We start from the raw sequence: 21172 nt of genomic DNA, 5'->3' as shown, positions 1-21172 counted from the left end.
TTACAAAATAAGATTCTTTTAATTTTATTTTTTTGGTCTTGGAAAATATCCTTTCTCTATCAAAATAAAAAACGAAAAATGGTCTTAAATATTCTATATTAGATATTTTGGTAAAAATATATATAAGATATTTAAAATTACTTATAAAAATAATATATTATGTATGTATAATAATAAAATATATGTATTGGTTCAGTTCGGTTAGTTTTTCGATTTTTTTGAACAAAAACCAAATCCAAATAAAATCAATTTATTTAATCGGTTTGATTAACTTTTCGGTTTGGATCGATTTTTATCCAAGCCGTGAACAGCCCTAACTAAGGTAAAGAAAAAATGATAGATTCTCAGCTTTTGTTATTATAAATATATGTAACGAATAATAAAATTAGGTGTATCGAAAGATTCAATAAGTTTTTTCAATTGTAATTTAGGATAAACACAACTTCTTCTTTTTTATTCCCCTTCCTTAGGAGCTCTTACATTTTTGATCCCTTGGTGACTCGAATTCATAATTTTAAGATTGAAAGTGAAGAGTGTTTATCATCCGACAACTCCCTTGTAATGGGTGGAAACCACATAATTGAAGGGAGAGAACCTAGTTCAAGAACATAAAAGGAGAAATTAGTATGAATCGAGGCACATGTAATACTCACATGTGCGCCTATTGCATAACTAAAGGAGTCGAACTTCTTAGCGGAAAATTACATTATTTATATATGGCTAAAATTAATTTTTATGTATATATAATAGATATTGAGCCCCTTACAACTTTTTCGTGTGTTTATGTTTTCATATGTTAACCCCCCATTATAAAATATTAACGACTAGGGTATCAAAGTTTTCAATCTCCAACGAGTAATTTATAGTATTTATAAATATTGACTAGTTTTATAATACCTCTTGTCTATTTGTGCCCAACTATTGCGTGGAAAAGAGGATTAATCAACCTATTTTGCCTTGTGACCTCACATTTGTGTAAGTTTAATATTTTTTTTCTTAATCAAAGAAAGTTTGAATACCTTCTTTTGAAATATCAGTTCCTTCGAAATCGATCGTTAATACAAAGAAGAGCTGGATTACTTGTTGGTCATAGTATATGCATAAGCAATTCTGATTCTTAATTAGAAATTTTGAATATTTTACACTATTCTAATTAATCACAATTATTCAAATTTTTTATTATGACTTATTTGTACATACATATAGATATTTCAATTTTCCTCCTCCATAAGAGGGTAACTAGCTTGCATAGCAATACCACACATTCCTCCATTGTCACTTGACCCCCTTTTAATTTTCATATAACCACTTTCACCCCACATAGTACCCCATGAATTTTTAACTATCCAATATTTCTCACCATTATTTTCTTCCACATCATAGCCAATTAATGTCACAGCATGATTTAAACTATTTCCACAATAGCCAGAAAAGATCCCTCCAGAGTATAATTGAAAATTATAGCCACTTGCATCAATAGCCACTGAAATTGGTTGTTTGTTAATTGCAACTTGAAGTGATTCCTCATTTGGTGGTACTTTTTCATAGTTACTTATTGTAACTTCATGTTGTTTTGCATTTTTTGTGTTACATTTTTGTTCTTTTCCTATGTATGGATAATTTTTTGAACTTGTAATTCCACCATTTTCCATGATGTAATCAAATGCACTTTCCATAAATCCTCCTTTACATCCTTGATTGTCTGAGTAAACATCACAATCCATTAGTTGTTGTTCTGATAGTGACACAAGTTTTCCTGTTTTGATCTTGTTGATGCCCTCTATTGCTGCTACTGCTGAGAATGCCCAACAACTTCCTGCATTGTAATAGGGCCCGGCCCGTTTGGATTAGCCGATCGAAAATGAGCAACTTTCACATATAGCAAACACGAAATTCATATTTGTATGCTATAGCAAAGTTTGCATAATTGCGCTCCATAGCAAACATAAATAGGTATATTTCGCTATACATATACAAAAGAAAGCAGTTGTATAATCTGCTTTGGTATACATATACAAAAAGATCAATTGTATAAAGTGAGAGAGGCGAGTGAGCGAGCGAGATCTGGGAGAGGGGAGAGGGGAGAGTGGGGAACGAAAATATATGTATATATACAATTTTCATGCATTTTATACATTTGCGTTTTTGTATAAAGTGAGAGAGCGAGATCTGGGAGAGTGGCGAGCGAGATCTGGGAGAGTGGCGAGCGAGATCTGGGAGAGGGGAACAAAAATATATGTATATATACAATTTTCTCTCGCTTTATACAAACACAAACGCAGTTTATACACTTGTGTTTGTATAAAAAACGAGAGAGGCGAGGGAGAGAACGAGAGTGGCGAGCGAGATTTACCAGGAGAGAGGTGAAATAGCAACAGTTTGCTATGAGGTACAATTAAATCAAACTATATTTATAGCATTTAATTTGAATTAATAGTTTGCTATTATATACAATTTTCCCATCGAAAATAGTTGATAAATTTTAAGTATTGAATCTAATTTTATAAAGGAAATAAGTAAAAACTCCATATGTCTAATTTTAGTTGTTATGGTTGTTTTTTTTTAAATCAAGGGATAAGAACTTTGATTAACATTTTATGATGTATTTTTTCATCATATTAATATGAAAAAAATTGTAATTTATAGTACTTTTCGTATAGTTTTTGAATATTTACATATCGAATTAATGTAATTTCATTTAACTTTAAAAATTAGTCAAATTGACTTTCGAAAAGCGCAACATGACAATTAAAAATGGACGGAGGAAGTATATGTTGGTATTGAATGATGTAACCATCACTAAATGTTTTGTGTAGTTATTTCTATGGATATTTTGATTGAATCGATTTGAAAGGAAAAAAATAGTAATTATTTCATATGAAAAAATTAGGAAATTTCTCACTATTTCAATGAGAATTTATTTTCCACCTTGCATTTTCTCAGTAACCTAATTCAATGAAAAATGAGAAAAAATAATTTTATGTAGCAATAAATTTTCCACTAATTTAAAATGGGAAAATCTTTTGTTTCTAGTAGCGTATAAATCCTGATAAAGGGACTAAATAAAATCTGAACTGACCATATAGAGCAATTTTAGAATTACCTTTGTCTTTAGTCTCTTTAAACAAGGGGATTCAAAAGGTAATGAAAAAAATAATAAATAATCGATTTTGCCCTATTTAATTTGCACTATACGATTTTCTAACAAAGGGAATTCAATTGAAATACTTATAAGTACTTCTGATATTCACCAAAGCATTATTAAAAATTAAGTACCAATTATAAACAAGAGGAGAGGATGTTATTTATATAAAGAAAATACCCCTCAACTTATAAATTTATCCAAACACGCTCTCATAATATGATTTTTATGTTGGTTGTTACGTACCACAACTTTTTTGATCTTTGACTGGTGTAACAACTCCATCCTTCCTCCAATCAACACCAACCGGTAATTTGGATATATCATACGACATAACATTATTAATGTCTTCTTGTTCCTGCATCGGTTTCTCGTAACCTAAATAAATAGAATTAAATTCTCGATTGGTCATGTCTGCAAAAGCATTGTCAGTAAGGCTGTAAGAAAGGTTTAGTGAATTGAAGAAATCAATGAACTGAACATTTGATTGATAAATTCCAAATCTCATATTCCATTCAGCTTCGTTTTGGTATTTTCTTCTGTATTTTTGGACCCAATTTTGGTACCTATTGAGAATTATTGGATCATCTTGACTTGCATTTGTGAGATAACATAGGGTTAAAAAAATTAATAGCATAAAGTTCAAAAAAGTAATATAAGATGGCTTCATAATAGCTATAGATTTAGTAAAATTGGTTGTTTAATTATTATGAGGTTAATTTGTACATTAAATAACATTATGTTGATGAGATGATTGTTAATCGTATACGTAATTATTTGATAAGTTGTTTTTTGTTCATGTAATTTGCATGGTTTGGTTGATTGTTTAATTTGTTTGTTTTAATCTTTTACGTTTAGGTTTTGTGTTTATAATATGGTGGATTTGAATAGTGGGCAAATACCTCAAGGTGTGTTTGGTATGATTTACGAAGAAAAATAATTTCTAATTTTTTCATATTCGATAAATATGAAATGAAGAAATGATGTCTTTAATTTTAATTGAGACGTCAAAGTGAATAGTACACACCAAATTGCAAACAAAAAAGAGATAAAGTAATTAAGGTTAATTAGCTTGATCATACTCGTTGAACATATCATAGTACACTAATTAAGGTTTATTAGATTGTAAGGACAACAAGAAATTAATTTTTTTTACTGTGATTCGTTTAACATTCATTTATTTATTTTTCAATTTTCTGTTTAGCAGAGATCAAGATCTAGTTACAGTTAACAATATTATTATTATTATTATTATTATTATTATTATTTTATGTGTTATAGTAATGACACAAATGGGCCAAATAATATTCCAACATATGCTAGAAAATCTTGAGTTCAGGTGAGATTAAAGATCCGATCCAATTGGATATTCGATTAAGTTGAACCATTAATTTATGTTGCTAGACTCTTTATAAATGGCGATGTATATGTGTCAGATCTTTCAAAAATATTACATTTGTAGAGAATTCGATATATGTGTAATATTTGAAGAGTCCGAGCAACATAATCATTAATCACATTGACTCACTAATCCCTAATTAAATATCCCTATATTTTTATTTACTTTTAATTCTTTTCACATCATAACATAAGAGCAAAAAAAATTAAATTGGACAGTACTAATAATCAAGAGTTTATAGTGATTTGAACTCGTAACATTATGATTTGATAACTATGCTGGAAATTGCTCTAATATTGTATTGATTTTGCTAACTTATTAACAGATATAGAGCTTGAACATTGGGTGGTTTAATGTCCAAGTTGATTAATTAGATGATTCCACATATTATTTTAAAATTAATCATCTATTTTAAAATGAAATGAAATCGACTATAATGAACCTGAAACACTAGAATTATATAATCAAAAAATAAGTTTGTGAAGAAGCAAATCATGATTCGAATTAAAGGATCTTGACTATTAAACTATCTTAACATATGCAATTTAAGAAGGAAATGCTTTAATCATTTATTAGCAGTTGCTTAAAGTTTGAAGTGTTGGCGACCAAATTGTTATTAAAAATACAATGTCGGTTTAAGTACAAACCTTAAACTAACTTTCTTGTTAATCATAATGATTGGTGAACTCCTCACATTATTAAATGACAAAAAGTCCAAATTGGAGATGGAAAAATTGCATACACCTTTCATCCAAGTTTACGTGACTGACTTTCATTTTTAATCAAGTCCTAAAAAAATGACACATAATTTAATTTCAAAATAATCATTTTACTTTTAGTGAAATGACATATAGCCGCACAACTATCTATAACTTATTTTAGACCACATAATTCAAAAGTCTGTCTTTCTTTCTTAAAAATTATGTTTCATGTCAAACTACATTACATAAATAATCCAATACACGCATTAAAGCTCGACTATTTCGAATTCACGATATGTAAAACCTCATTTAGTGGGAAACACTTCCTATCAAGAACTTTTTCATATATTCAAATCTGTAATCTCTGATTCAGGGTGTACTTATAACTTCATATACTATACCATATCGTTTGACGGTGATTACATATATATATATATATATATTATTAAGGGGATAGTGGGGAGAAAAAGGTGAGATGGCCTACATGTGAAGTTAGTTTGGAGACAAAGTAAAAGAAAGAAAAGGGTTGTGCACAAACCATTCACGTGCCTTTCCCTTTTCTCCCACAGCTCATCTTCCACATTCTCACTTCCCTCTACTCCCATGCACCTATATCACCTATCCCTATATCTATCCATTTTCCTCCTCATACTCATTTTGTCAAGTGTCACCACTCACCACATTGATTGATACAATGAGATGTTCTTTTCTTGTATCATTTTTTGATAGTGTTTACTCATATGCTCTAAAAAAAATTTTGTGATTCGAGTTGTTATTTTAATGCTAAGAGTGTTATATGTGTGGATCGAGCTGAATTGAGTTAGAATAGATTGAATTAATAAATAGATGAATCAGAGTTATTTGAGAGGGTGACGTGCATGTATATTTGTATTTGGTGTCACTATTTAAGTTATGTCCTAATTAAATTTTAAAATTCTTGCACGCTTATTTATTTCATAATAATAACTTTGGACATGCACGGTCTAGTATTAGTTTGACAAAGTTTAACTTTATATATATATATATATATATATATATATATATATATATATAACTGAGAGTTAGGCATTTAAATTTGAAGTTCAAATAACTTTAGGCACATACGATTGAAGTTCAACCTTGTTTTGCCTGAACTTCAGTCGTTATTGTCAGACTTTAGTCAGTTTTGCGTCAAGTTCATGGGCATATGGCTAAAGTTCAATCGAACGTGTTTGAAATTTAGCCATACGAACTAAATAATTGGATCACAACTCAACTCATTTTATTCTTATTAAGTTTTATTTTTTAAAACAAAAACTAATTATTTTCTCTTTTTATTATATTATAGTTATATTAACATATCAAAAAAGAAGTATACTATTTTGAACAGATTTCTTGAGATAATTTGAGCTGTATATTTAGCTCAAATAAATTTAACATTTATATGGGCTCAACTGAGTAATTAGTGGATTGTTCACTCAAACTTAATAGGCTGGACAAGTAATATTTTTATGAGCTAATTTTATTAGCTCGATCTACACAATATTCTTGATTTATCCAATTTTTGGTCTCATGTAATATTGTTCACGCTCAAATATATATTCAATGTTGAGTGTATTAGACTTGAACAATCATTACGTCATAAGCTAATTTCTTAAAATAAGTTTTTTTTCTATTTGTATGATCTTAAAACAATTATCATCGTATTATTAATATGGTAATGTTTTATTAAAGAATTGAATTTCACTCAAGACCAACAAGATCGAGCATGGCCTCTTAGAAATATATACAATTGTGAGTATGCTTGTGTTTTCAGTTTTATTTTACATGTTTTATAAGCAATGAGTCCTCTAATAAATACCCATATGGGTTGTGGTGCACTAGTGAGAGTGCTTCACCCTTAATCAAAGGTCTCGGGTTCGAGCTCTTTGTATGAAGAAAATCTTGTTGGGAGCGCTAGTGCGATCCGGATTTAGTCGGAGCTCTAATATGGGCTTTGAACATCGGGTGGGAAACAAAAAAAAAAAAAAAAGTCCTCTTATAAATAGAAAATTATATCATGTCTTTTCACTGTTGGTCATTCCTTTTAAAGAAAAATTCCCCTGCAATATAATACCGGTATCTAATAGACAAAAATGATTTTTGAATTTTGTATGAAGGCAATTTAATCTGTGCTGTAAAATAATACTTCCTCTATTTTATATTAATTGGTCATTTTTCATTTTATACGGTATTATGAAAATTATGAATAAAATGGTCAATTTTATCAGTTTATCCCTTATCAATATTAATGAACATCAAGATAATTTATCAAAAATATGCTTAATAGCATAAGACATATGAATAGATATTATTGGAATACATATAAAGTAATTAATGAATTTTAGAAGGAAAAAAAATCTTTGGAATTTCTAAATTTGTGTAGGCTCCCCAATTGTAGGGGTAAAATGATTTTAAAAAATAATAATTTTATATTGATTTAGCAAGTGAACAAGTAACTAATAAAGGATACTCAAATTATGATTTGTCTAATAGAATATCTGAACATTTGATAAAATATTTTTATTTCGGTTCAAATTTTAGAAATTTCTTTGTGCAATGTAAAGCATGTCATCTCTTTTAATTATACACAAATGAAACATGCTTAAGATTTTACAGCTTATTAAAGCGAATGCGTATAATTAAAGAAGTTAACATAATTTAAATGATTAACTTATCTATGTAAAAGACACTTGAGAATACGCGCAAAAAAAATCCAAAATTGTATCGTAATATTTATCATGTATTAAAATGGTTAATTGGAACAAATCATAATTTGATTACCCTTTTTTTTGGTAACCTCTCCCTCGGAGGAGCTTTCACCTTCATTAATTTTTTTTGCTCCTAGTACTCAAAATCCACAGTCTTAAAATTGAAGATAAATAATGTACCATTCAAACAATTTTCTTTTGTTCATAATTTGAGTATCTAAATAAAATTTACGAGGCTGACAATATACTATGTCAAATTTATTTAAGACAAGTTGAAAGTGATAACACGTTCTACAGAAAGTATAGGACAGAGGTACTGTACAATCTGAGGGACATGATGATTTTCACATGGTGAAGTGTTGATTGATTATTTTTGGATTAATTGGTGCAAGTTTGTGCCCAATCATGCCCATGCAACTCTCTCATTGACCATCTAATTCAATCAGACGGTGTTCAATAGCACGTGTATGACAATTTATTTGTACATACTTACACTACAGTCGAATGTTTTTTCCTCCGAAGGAATGTGTCAAGTCAATAAAGATCAAATAATATGAAATGAGGGATAATAATACTTAGTTGTGATATTACTGAAGAAAGAATTGTTCAAGTTTATATAAGAAAATTGCCCATCTCATTAACTAACAATGCGAGACTTTTTCATTTTTCAACACTTACACTAACCTCATAACGGCGGATCGGAATATCCTTAATTTCATCTGCCTAATCCTTAAAACATACAAAATTATTATAGATCTTATGGGTCCTATGCAACAATAGGTTGTATTCAAGTTATTAAAAAAGAGAGGACAATGTTAAAAGACTATACTGATTTAGTGCAACAATAAAAACAAACTCGGTGTAATTCACAAGTGAGGTTTCCTATTCCAACTTTGAGAAAATAGAAAAATTATTTTCGATAAATTTTTTATAAGGCATGGTCACAAGGGCACGTGGTTTCTGATTCCTCTACATTAAACTACTGCTACTTTCCAGTAATACCATTGAGACTCAACCTCTCTAACCAGCTGTAGATAGCTGTCCCAATCTTCCCATGTGACCCCCCCACCCCCACCCCCAAACTTATAGAAAAAAAAACCATAGGTTAAAAATAAAAAATAAAATAACAATATGTATATCATAATGTTGATAATCATCACCACCATGTCCTTGTGCTAGTTTTTATGTTCTTTTTTCTAAACATTCCATGTTCCCTTCACTATATAAATCACACATCCAATTCTCATTTCTAGTTTGGACTACTTTGGCTTTCAATTTCAATCCAAAATGGCACAATTACCTCCTAGAGTACCAAACATGATTAAAAATTGGCCTGATTTTTCACCACATCAAAAAATTGAAACCACTACTGTCAATCACCATCAGAACCCGTCATGGGTAGATGAATTCCTCGACTTCTCATCATCAAAACGAGGGTCTCATCGGAGATCCATTAGCGATTCCATCGCGTTTCTCGAAGCTCCAATGGTTGAAGAATGCCGAATTAGGCTATCGAGTTCGGGTACTCGGACAACAACGGGCACGGAATTCGATCGATTCGACGATGAACAACTTATGTCTATGTTTAATAATGACGACATTGCAAATAATAATAATGAACACAACTCCAATCCTTCGTCCCCTTCGGATCATAACAGTATTAATCACGAAGAAAAGAAAGTTATTCATGGAGAGGAGCAGCATCCGCAACAGCTTAAGATTGAACCTGAAGAAGTTGAAAGTTCATGCAAGTCTGATAATGAACAAACTACTGCTGATGATCTTGCTGATAGTTCTAGCGAAAAAATCATCGATCCGAAGAGAATTAAAAGGTAAAATTATTCCTTCTGTTTCACACGAGATTTCTGTTCTTTCCTGAACTCATCTTATAACACACCTGCATTATCTTTTAACAGATGTGTTGTTAATCAGAAGAATTGATTTTTCATATAGTCACTCAACTAATAGTTATTACATAAAAAAGTCACATTTCTACTGACATAATAATTATTAGTTGACTAACTTAAGAAACTCTATACAATTATGATAGTACAAATTACAACTTTCAATATTTCGTCTCGTTGCTTTTACATAACTTCCTTCTTAACCATAGTTCATTAATATAACACCGGCATTATTTGATTCCAAATTCAGAATAATTTAGTGCGCGAACATAATTTTCTGAGGTTAATATGGTAATAATAGTAAAGTTATACTACAATGTCTAAGAAAATTGTGGAATTTATATAATGTTTATTGATAATTATTTGGTAATAATTATATTTTTGTTTTGAATTATTGGTTTTAATATAGGATCTTGGCAAATAGACAATCAGCACAAAGGTCACGGGTGAGGAAATTACAGTACATATCAGAGCTAGAACGTAGCGTTACTACACTTCAAGTAAGCAAAATAATTTTATTTTCTATAGTAATTAATGACATTAAAAGTTGTTTAATTTTTTAATAATTTTGAGTATTTATATTAATTAATTAATTGATTTTTCTTGGTTTTATGAAGGCTGAAGTTTCAGTATTGTCACCAAGAGTTGCATTTTTGGACCACCAACGTTTGGTTCTAAATGTTGATAATAGTGTCCTCAAGCAAAGAATTGCAGCTCTTGCCCAAGATAAAATATTTAAAGATGGTAAAATTTACTTCTTTTTCACTCAACTATATATTATAATATATTCATTTTTCTATATATGTAGCTTCTTTTGTACTCTCATTAATTATTTTAATACCTCCCTAGCTAGCTACATCAATTAGTCCCAATTCTACATATAATCTTTGATTTGTATACCTGGTATAATTTTTCGATAAAAGATGCTTAACTGATAATCATTATTCTTGATTGTTGAATATAATGTTACGTTTTTCATTTCTAGAAAATATGAAATTAATTAGCTAAAATTTATTGGTAATCTGGAGCTAATTGATTTTTCGTATAATCCATTATTTATTCATAAATAAATTAAATGGGATTAATATGTGATTTTTGTTGTTAGTTCAGCTACGAAATTTTGTTCGTCGCTAATTTTTTATTTTTATTTTTTGTGTGTGTGGGAATATAGCTCATCAAGAAGCATTGAAGAGAGAAATAGAGAGGTTGAGGGAAATATATTACCAACAGAACTTAAAGAAGATGGAAAATGATGATGATGATGATGAACACCCAATAAAGACACAACAAGATGTTAATGGCTCTGAGAAGAAAGAACAGCTTGTCAACTGATTTTTCAGCTATAGGTACACTTTTGTTGTTATTTCAGTAAGATTTATATGTGTTATCATCCGTGGCGGAGTCAGAAAATTTGACAAAAAATATACAAAATTAAATATACACTCATATAATTGCTAATATTTAACCTCCACAACAATAACAATAACAACAACAACATATCCAATGAGATTTGGATCGGAGGGAGTAAAATATACTCAGACCTTATATTTGTAGAAATATTGTTTCAACATTTAATATATATATATATATATATATATATATATATACACCACATAATTTTCTGGCGAGAATCTGCATCAACCCACTCTTCGCCTAAGATGACTTTTATTCATGGTTACCATCAACGATCCAATGTGATGGATGAGTTTCTCTTCACTCTTAATTAGTTAATGACCTCGAGTTTGAGCTCTCTAGAAATAGATAAAATTTATAATAGAAAGCTTTTTTACTTTAATGAATTCTTTATAGGTGATATGAATCTGAATTAGTTAGATGAGTGTGTTAATAAAAAAAATACTTAGCATATTGTTGAGAATACCAATAAATAGTAGGGGTGGGAGGGTGGGAAGAGGGGACCAAAATTGGTACCAACAAATAGTAATGTCATAATTAATAGTATAATAATAATAAAGATACCAATGATGGTCAATCCTAATCTATGAAATAATGGTGGAAGACTCTTCCCTACAAGGAAACAATAATTTCCATGAAAAGGAAGTATTAGAAGAAATGATAAAAATTATATATGCACAAGTTTGAACTGAAAAACCAGCTATTAATGTTTGTGTTACGATAGATTGTCTGTATTACATCTTTTGGAGATGCGATCGTTCCACGAACCCTAATAGCCCCATTATTTGTATGCAGGATGAAAAAAGAATGTAGCTTGAGGAGAAGCACTAAGCAGATTCATGTGGTGTTTGGACCTACCAAGAAAGTTTCTTATTATGGAGGGGACAAGATAAGGTCACTTGAATTCTTGCATTGATCTCTCAATTTCTAGGGGACCATATAAACAACTTAAATTGTTTTTCTGCTTAGGGATGAGTGTCTTATTATTTTTATTTTTATTTTTCAATCATTAATTTCTCTATTTTTTTAATTAGAAAATATTTCTATGAACTACTTTCAAAAATTTTATTGTTGGAAGGGGGCATGTGGAGTTCTTTGTATTGGGGATTGTGACTTGTCAGTTAGCTGTTTGATGTCAGGGTTAGTCAGTGCTTTTCTTGTGAGTGGTTGTTATTTTTAATTATTTTTTTTATCTTGTTACTATGTATTATCTTGGTAAATGTAAATATTTCTTTCATTTTATTGTATTTGAAATCACAATTTCGGATTAGTTGGAATCGGTTGTATGAATCTTTTCTATTCATTCTACTGTTATATAGCAGTTTTCTATCTAATACTTATTGTTATGTTGAAATTTTTTTTGGGAGGTTACACTGAATATAATGTTGTTATTGTGTACTTATTGCTACATTAATATGTAAATGACTGATAGGCGAGACTAGAAAGGTTCTTGATAAATATATGGAACCCTAGGGGGTGTTTTTGGGAGTGGAACTTTAGAAAACACATTTGGCCATATAAGAAATCAACTTCAAGTTGAATTTCGAAATTAAAACACCAAAAGATTTTTTTCACTCTAAATTATTCACAAAAATTTGAATACAACTTTAATTTGTATTCATAATCAAACACAACTCAAATTTTCAAATATCATTTATCACTTTGAAAACAAAAAAATACTTTTTTTTCAAATACTCACAATTTTCATGGTCAAATGCCCCCTTAATCTCAACTGGTTAGTATCGTGCATTCGTCTTACATGTATTTTTGCTTTTATTATGTTCCATTCTTAGTATGCAATTTAATAATACTCTCCCAGTCTCATTTTAATTATCGTTTTAGCTTTTTCTATGCTCATAAAAGAAAATTAATAATATAAGATATAGTTTAAAAGAGGAAAGGCTCAAAATAGTCCCTCATCTTTGGGTTAAAGCTCAAAGTCATCCTTGAATTTTCACATGGAGCTCTAATAGTCCCTCATGTTTGCAATATTGGTGCACTTTTGGTCCTCCTCCAAAATTTTGCATATTTTTTAACATTGATTTTATCCATAACTTATGTATGATATGTTCAATCGTCATTTTATATATTTAGTAGAAATAATAACTCCATATGAGAGAATGTGAGAAGAAAAACATCTTGTTTTGTTAAGTAGAAATTGTATTGCAGGTAAAGTCGAGAGGTTCATCACGATAATTTCACGTGCAATAGTACATTTTTTTTTCTTTTCTTCCAACGTCATATGTTAAGATGTTCTTAGTTTAGCTGCAGTAATATTTCTACTGAACAGAACAATGTGTTCTTTTTATCACCTTCTCTCACATATAGTTATTATTTCTACTAAATATATAAAAAGACGATTGGACATTCCTTAGATAAAATTGTGGACAAAATTAATGTTAAAAGATAGGCAAATTTTTTGAAGAGGACCAAAAGTGCACCAATATTGCAAACATGAGGGACTATTAGTGCTCCATGTGAAAACTCAAGGATGACTTTGAGCCTTAACCCAAAGATGAGGGACTATTTTGAGCCTTTCGTCTAGTTTAAAACGATAGTTAAAATGAAACGATAGAAGTATGATATTAACGTGACATTTTTTATTAGCCTTCATGAATATTAAATTCTAAATTCATAATTAAAAATTTACAGTGAGTTAAATACTATATAGTGAATTTCATTGTTTGTGGTCAGTCATCTTTGACTGTCAGTCAATAGTAACTGGGGCCAATAATATAAAATATAGAAACAAAATAAAAGTTAAAAAGTATTGCAAAAAAAGATAAATTCTTTAAAGCCAAAAATGTACAAATAAAGTTTTCATAAAGTTAAGCACATGCACATAAAATTATGCATATAATTCAGCTGAAATTTATAGTTAGAGCTAAAAAATTGGAAGTACTCCATTTATTACAACAATGATAATAATTCAACTTTCAGATTTGTCATTCTATGAAAAGCACATGCTATGTTTTGAATTTCCATCACAATAATTGAAATGGGTTGAAATTACTTCATTCTTAATTGAATCTTGAGCTGGAGAATTAAATGAAAAACCTTTCGATAATAAATGTTTTATCCATCTTAGTGGTCTACCCAATGCGACTCTAGACAGGCCGGACCAGTAATATTTGGATACGAGATGATGACAACAACAACATACCTAATATAATCTCAGAAGTAACGTTTTAAAGAGATTAGAGTGTGAACAGATGAGTCCGAGCTTAAAACAAACATTTTTTAGGCACCACATACCAAAATGGACCCTCCCTAAAAACACATACCAAAATGGACCCTCCCTAAAAACACAAACCAAATCAAAGAGTTCACCCCCCTACTATATTAACTGTCTATTCAACATGGAGTCCTCAATATTATCATTTTACAATACTCTTCACATTTACATACATTCGATAGAGGTGGACAATTCATCCATTTGTAGGTGAAGTGCCCGGTAGGGGTGGACAATTCACCCATTTGCATTTTTAGAAAACGTCTGTTTGATATATGATGCCCAAAAAGTGTATTTTTAGACCGAACTCGTGAACATAAGAACATTGGTAGAGAGATTGTTTCCAATAGACCAAACTTGAACTATATTGCAAATAACCAGATATCAAGTCCAAAGAAAAATGGACCAAGCTTGAAGAGTTGAGGAAAAAGTCAATACCATTACATGGTATATATATACTATTGTAAATCCAAAAACTAATACATAAAATAAAGTCACATCCCTATGCAATAATCACATTAGAGTTACATCCATCAATACCTGATGGAATTTTAAGTACTTGAGACTTCTAAAGCATTACAAAGAAGGCCCCAAAACAAAAACTTAGATAAATCAGCCTGAGCTATAGTAAGCCTTCTCCAAAATGCTTGCATAACGACCTTCCGGCAGTAGTATAAGAAGCACCATGTCAAATGTAAGTTAAACATCTGCAAAATCCTGTATTGTCATAAGAAAAATATATTAGATACATAGATAAGCAGGTTATGCAGATAACAAGAAGCTTTAGGGAACATCAAAACAGGTCTACTCGGAAGTATGCAGACAATGCTTAAGGTCGATGATCTTTCGCGTGGAAAAGCAAAGTCGGTAACTTTTTTATGTTTTGTAATGTATCCCCAAACACTTCTACTAAAAATGTTGCTTTACATATCCATCGTTGTACACATCAGTTTCTAGATTGAGCTATAAGCATTAGCAGGCACAACTATGGTTTAGAGATATGCCAAATCTGCATTATTACTAAGGACTGCAGAATAATGTATAATTTCGAATATTTCATTGATAATATACACAAACTTCATAGAAATTTTATCACTGAAACATCCGAGAGGAAAAGTGACAGACTAGATGTATTCTATCTTCCTTTTCTTTGTTGGAGGTGATTTAGAAATAAGACATTATGGTCACAACTAAGACGTTCTCTTTCAAAATTTATTTGGCAATAAGTGATGGCTGATATGTTTTTGATTCTCTTATTATCCTAAACATTTTTCATAATGTAGAAGGTTAAGATCTCAAATGAAAGACAGCTCCACGACAAGAAAGCAAAATCATACAGCAGAAAACCAATTTTCAATTTAGCAAAGAGAATTGACCAATACAATACAGTTCATTCCCGTACTATAGATACAGAAATGCAGGACAATTCATACCCCTTTTTGAAAATCTTGAAGCTCTCTTTTTGGTGCTTTATACATCCTATATCAGAATCTCAAAAGATAACAGAGTTCCCAAATGATAATGCAAAATCAGATGATAGCAAGCACCGACAATAGAAGAATTGAAAATTAAAATACAAATAAAAGGAGAGAAAAGAGAAACAAAAGAACGGAAGAAGACTGTACTTCCTCCTTTAGAAGACTGAAAAGAAAAGTTTATAAACGTCCTTTTCAAAAAATAATAATTTATATATATATATATATATATATATATATATTATATGTAAAGGTAAATCTTAATATCCATTAAAAGGGACATGTGAAGATTCATATAAAGGTTTGGGGCAAAGAAAATAAATGTTTTGAAGAAAAGGAAAATGATCAAATTTTGGATGTTTGAGAGTAAAATTTCCAAGAAAAGGCAGACATGAGAGTAAAGATTGATGCATACAACTTAAAAACTTTGCAATGACAAAGTGCACATTTCACCCGAAACAAAGAGCAGAGTACAGGTCCGTGATTGTAAAGATAGTAGGAATGGCTTAGTTGAATGAAGGAGACTGGGTTGAAATAGTAACTGAGCCTAGATCCACTTGAATGTAGTCACTTGAAGGATGAGGTAAACAAGGAAATGGTAAAGCAAAAACCCAACAAATAAGTTATGTCTCATGCAGAACCTCAGAAAAACTAGACCTGTAGCAAGCAAATATCCGTCCACAATGACCTACTTTCCATTTTAGCTAGTCCAAAAACAATTAGACCCATTTACTTAATTGGAATTATCTCCTACTCTAACCATAAAAACTTGTATTCTATTAGTTTAATCTTCAATTTGATCTATGTTCAACTACGCGTTCTTCCGTTTTAGCTCTTGAAGTGATGTTTTAACACTTGTATCTTAAAATAATAATACCATACTCTATTCAACTTTCTCCTCTACATCTCTATGCAAGTCATAGTAGGTCATGTATTTTGGATGATTAAATATGTTCCAATATTCCAATAATTTATTTTGAAATATCTGATTTCCAAGTCTTTACTGTTCCTTTTCTTTATAGACTCAATTTCAAAGTGTCCAACATCTGTAGTGACTAAATATTTTAGTCTAATTGAAATAATCATGTAAACTGCAACATAAAAGTGGTGAGTGACAGAAAAATGATGAAAAAATAGACCAACATATAATAGGAAAGGGGAACAGTCAAAAAAGACCTTCGGCGATTGACATATTGAAATAAGGCATCATGCAAAGCAGAGGATGGGAACATGGAGATAATCATACATGACAAGGTAGAAGACAACATAAAGCACCATAAGTTTGCATTTACCTGCATTTCAACCATGGAACTGAAGATTTGGCAAAGCAAATCATTCATCTGCGGGGCAGTCAGGAGTTTCTGAAATTTTATCCTCACTTTCTGGAACTTTACTTTTTGGACTCGTGTTTCTGAGGTCCTTCACTATATCCTCAAGGCCCATCAACCTCTTATCCAGCATCTGAACCTTACCCATAAAATTCTCAAACTGACCAGCATATTCTTCCTCTGCTTCTTTTGCTTTTTGTTCCAAGAACAAGCAATTGGATCGAGTTTCTTCCTCTTGCTTGAGGCGTAGCTTTTCCATTTCAGCAGAGCTCAACATTAGACCTCCAGGACCAGCATCTTTGTAGTATGGTTCTTCAGACAGCTGGAATTTTTTCCTATACTCAGAGAACTGTTTCTGGGTTTCCTTCAATGCCTTCCTGTAACCATCCAAAATATTTCCCATCATAAAAAGCTCCCGTTCAAGACGACAAATATCTCCATCCCTTTTTTGTATTTCCTCACATTTAGACTTATGCAAGTGATCAATTACGCTATCCCTTTTATGCACTTCACTAAGGAAAATTTGCTGGTTTATGTTTAGTTGATCCTCATTTTGTTCCTTTGCTTCATACATCATCCTAGCCTTCATCATTAGATGCTGCATTTGCTCCATGCATGATCCAAAATCTAATGGCTTCTCGTCCCATTCCCCCTCAATCCTCAACCTCTTGCTGCTGCCATGGAGAGAATGATGAGCCACATCAGGCTCAATCTCCATCTCTCTCTTACTTCCACTGCCAAAAAAGGGACCACCTGTATGCATCTCATCTCTAGTAGCGAGAAGCTCAACTGAAGACTGATCATGAAGTTGCCCCTGTGAAGTAAATCCAATCTGTGTACTTTCCATCGTTTGAAGTAGATTTCCTGTCAATCCATCCTCAACAAGAGTACCATTACTAGGAATAACATCAAATTCATCTTCAACCTCATGCCTCTCTGCTCCTTCATCCTCCTCCTCAACATCATCATCATTCACATTATCATTGTCATTGTTAGTGTCGTTGTCATTGTCATCTGCCAACTCATGGTTTTCTTTCTTCTCCTCATCATTATCCAAAGACACTGCTTCCTGCATCTTACATCTCTGTAACAAAGGCTCGTTAGCATCTTTTCTTTCATCAAAAAGCCACTGTTTCTCTTCCTCTTCCTCTTCCTCCACCTCCTTCTCTTCCTTGTGTTCCTCAACATCCATCATCTCCACATCCTTCACCTCTTGCTTCTGGCCAAGATCCTGACCCAACGTCAACTCAATACTCAGTTCCTCCCCTAAAGCTCCATCCAATTCTTGAGCTTCGATTGACCCACCGACTCTTGCATTGTCCTCATTACCACAGTCATCCTCCTCCTTCACATCAGCTTCAAACTCCACCTTTTCTGGCTCGTCACTATACAACACCTGCTCACGCTGTGACTTTATCAAGTATTGCAAATGTGCAGCATAATAACAGTCCACTAACTGGTCCCCTTGTGTCAATTCCTTCTCCACCATGAACCAGAACAATCCAGCCCAATCCACTTTCTCAGGGTGCCCATCTTTTATAGCCTTAGTCCAACTTAATACCTCATTAGGCATTATCCACGCGTCCTCATGCAAAAGCACCCAAATTGACACAAAGTTCTCAAGAAAGCTTATCGACTCCTCAGACAAGGGATCAGCATCCACGTCCATACCATCAACCACAGCAACACTACCTTTGTCCTTCTTCAAAGGCAGCTTAAGTGCCCGCCCTAAATCAGCCCTATTAACCGCAATTCTAAAATCATTAACATAACTAGCCCTCAACTTAGAATCATAAGTAGCAATCAACTGTGCAATCAAATCCACCCTTAAATCTCTATCAAACTCTATATGTACAAAATCCCACAACCCCAAACGCCTCAGTAACTTCTCATGCCTATCAAAATCAAGAATCTTGGAAGGGAAAAAAGGAACAGGCTTTAGGTTTTCCTTAAGCGTTTGCATTTTTTTCTCAATAGCTTGTAACTTCTTTGTGTGGCATTTACCCTTCTTCCGCTTAGTGCGCTTGTTAGTATTACTAGGCGACATCATTCGAAGGTCAGTAACACTTACCTCTGTATCTGCAATTGGTAGATCCACAGTTAAACAAAAATCAGCATTTACATCAGCCGTAACAACTTCAGCTTTCTGATGAGGGTTTTCTAGGTCTTTTTCTTCAAGAATCACATCTGGGGTCTCTTGATTTTGCGAACTGGAGATGGGATTTTCTTGGTTTTGGGGATTAAGGGGTTCCAAGATTTGGGGTTGAGATTGAAATTGTGAGTCTGGGTTTTCTTTGTCTGGTTCGTTTGCGTTGTTAGAGTCGTCGATGGTTGGTTCTTGAATTGGGGAATTTGACATATCTATATAGAGGAACAGTTCTCCTTTGGGAATGAGCAAGAAATTCAGGTTTTTGAAGGATCAAATTCAGACGATTTTGATTTTTTTCGAGAAGAACAGTAGCAGGGTTTTTCTTGAATTCTGTTCAGTTCTTTTATTTCTTATTCATTGTGCTTCTCCTTCCAAATTCCAAATGGGCTTGGATCAACATTCAAACAATAATTTTTAATTTTTTTGGCATTTAAATTGGCTTGATTGATACTACAATAATATTTTTGTTGTCCTAATTTTGTGACATTTTTTTCTTTTAGTAATATTCCAAAATATTTGTTTTTTTCATATGAATTTTGTTTAAAATGATATGATAATTCAAGTTTTATATCAAACTAGAAGCAACAAGAATAGAAACATAGATATACGAGATAAGATGAGATTGGTTTAAGCGATAGACAATATGTCGAAAGTGGGGCTAAGATGATTCAGACATGTTAAGAGAAGAAACACAAATGTCCTGGTGAAGAAGGTCTAGAGATTGACATTGATAGGTCTAATGAGAGGTAGATGTAAATGGAGAAAAATTACGGATAGGTGATTAGACATGGCATAACATATCGTAAACTCACTTAGGACATGATCATCGATAAGTCAAGGGCATGAAAATTGAGGATTAGGGTAGATTGTAGATGATTAATCGGTAGTCGTAAATAATCACCCTTTCCTATGAGGGAGCATGAAAAATGTTGTTTTTGTTGTTGTTGTTGTTGTAATATGTTAGTTAGGAAACTTACAGATTTTCTCTTTGTAGAAGTTGATCGTCTGCAACAGTCACAACTCAAATTACTGAAGGTCGAGAATTTCCAGCTCCGCCTTAACCCTAGTTGTTTTCTAGACAATTTAGAATGCATTTTCAGTACTCATAATGATCTTAATATAGACAATATTAGGGCGTAATGTTAGATTAACTAATGGGCTGACTCACTCAGTTAGCACCAGGTTAGATTAACTAATGGGCTGACTCACTCAATTAGCACCCTATATGAGTGTATTAGGCCCAAAAGATACTTTACTAACACTTTTACTTGGATTATCTCTATTATTATATAGGCAAAATTCATCCGCGGACACCTAAAGTTTACACCAATTTTCACTTATAAACTTCGTCGTTTCATTTTGACATTTTTTACTGACATGACATAATAAATGTATTATTAACGCGTAAAAGGCATATTTAACCAAAAAAGAATCTTCCTCCCCATTTTCCAGCCATCATCTCTCAAAACTTAAAACTCCTTTCATGGAAAAATAGAGATCCGATGGTTCTATTGAGAAAGGAACATAATTCAAATAGCAACGATTTTCCCTAGCTTAAACACATCACTTCAAATTATATTTGTCTTCTTAATTCCTTGTGCCTATTTTAATTCTAGCTCAAATCTTTTCTAAATTACTTCAAATTTAAGTTTTGAACTCATTTTGATGTGTTCAATCAATTGAAACACCACACAATCTAA

General features: G+C 31.7%; 3 protein-coding genes across 3 annotated transcripts; 1 reads left to right on the top strand and 2 right to left on the bottom strand.

Moving 5' to 3' along the window:
• Nucleotides 1-1155: 1155 nt before the first annotated feature.
• LOC125817652 (zingipain-1) lies at nt 1156-3825 on the bottom strand. Its single transcript, XM_049497214.1, has 2 exons — nt 3389-3825; nt 1156-1816 (listed from the first exon to the last, which is right to left on the bottom strand). Exons 1-2 carry the CDS (start codon nt 3810-3812, stop codon nt 1212-1214), a joined length of 1029 nt encoding a protein of 342 aa, XP_049353171.1. The 5' UTR covers nt 3813-3825; the 3' UTR covers nt 1156-1211.
• A 5403-nt stretch (nt 3826-9228) lies between these two features.
• LOC125817653 (basic leucine zipper 61-like) lies at nt 9229-12544 on the top strand. Its single transcript, XM_049497215.1, has 5 exons — nt 9229-9803; nt 10285-10375; nt 10493-10619; nt 11047-11221; nt 12084-12544. The coding sequence occupies exons 1-4, from the start codon at nt 9259-9261 to the stop codon at nt 11205-11207; spliced, it is 924 nt and encodes a 307-aa protein (XP_049353172.1). The 5' UTR covers nt 9229-9258; the 3' UTR covers nt 11208-11221; nt 12084-12544.
• A 2399-nt stretch (nt 12545-14943) lies between these two features.
• Nucleotides 14944-19862, bottom strand: LOC125817650 (uncharacterized). The gene is made up of 2 exons (XM_049497212.1): nt 17288-19862; nt 14944-15237 (listed from the first exon to the last, which is right to left on the bottom strand). Exon 1 carries the CDS (start codon nt 19680-19682, stop codon nt 17328-17330), a length of 2355 nt encoding a protein of 784 aa, XP_049353169.1. The 5' UTR covers nt 19683-19862; the 3' UTR covers nt 14944-15237; nt 17288-17327.
• Between the last annotated feature and the right edge of the window lie 1310 nt (nt 19863-21172).

The sequence above is a fragment of the Solanum verrucosum genome, unplaced genomic scaffold (genome assembly GCF_900185275.1).
Source record: "Solanum verrucosum unplaced genomic scaffold, falcon-dt-bn FXZP01000280.1, whole genome shotgun sequence".
Classification (NCBI taxonomy): domain Eukaryota; kingdom Viridiplantae; phylum Streptophyta; class Magnoliopsida; order Solanales; family Solanaceae; genus Solanum; species Solanum verrucosum.
Note: the sequence above shows the minus strand (reverse complement) of the source record. Positions and strands in the feature narration are given on the sequence as shown.

What these genes read in the sequence shown, in the direction of transcription:
- LOC125817652 (XM_049497214.1), bottom strand. Translation starts at nt 3,812, where the DNA reads ATGAAGCCATCTTATATTACTTTTTTGAACTTTATGCTATTAATTTTT. An exon ending in CAAAGATCAAAAAAGTTGTG is followed by an intron (nt 1,817 to 3,388) that starts GTACGTAACAAC and finishes ATTACAATGCAG; the next exon opens with GAAGTTGTTGGGCATTCTCA.
- LOC125817653 (XM_049497215.1), top strand. Translation starts at nt 9,259, where the DNA reads ATGGCACAATTACCTCCTAGAGTACCAAACATGATTAAAAATTGGCCT. An exon ending in GATCCGAAGAGAATTAAAAG is followed by an intron (nt 9,804 to 10,284) that starts GTAAAATTATTC and finishes GTTTTAATATAG; the next exon opens with GATCTTGGCAAATAGACAAT. An exon ending in AGATAAAATATTTAAAGATG is followed by an intron (nt 10,620 to 11,046) that starts GTAAAATTTACT and finishes GTGGGAATATAG; the next exon opens with CTCATCAAGAAGCATTGAAG.
- LOC125817650 (XM_049497212.1), bottom strand. Translation starts at nt 19,682, where the DNA reads ATGTCAAATTCCCCAATTCAAGAACCAACCATCGACGACTCTAACAAC.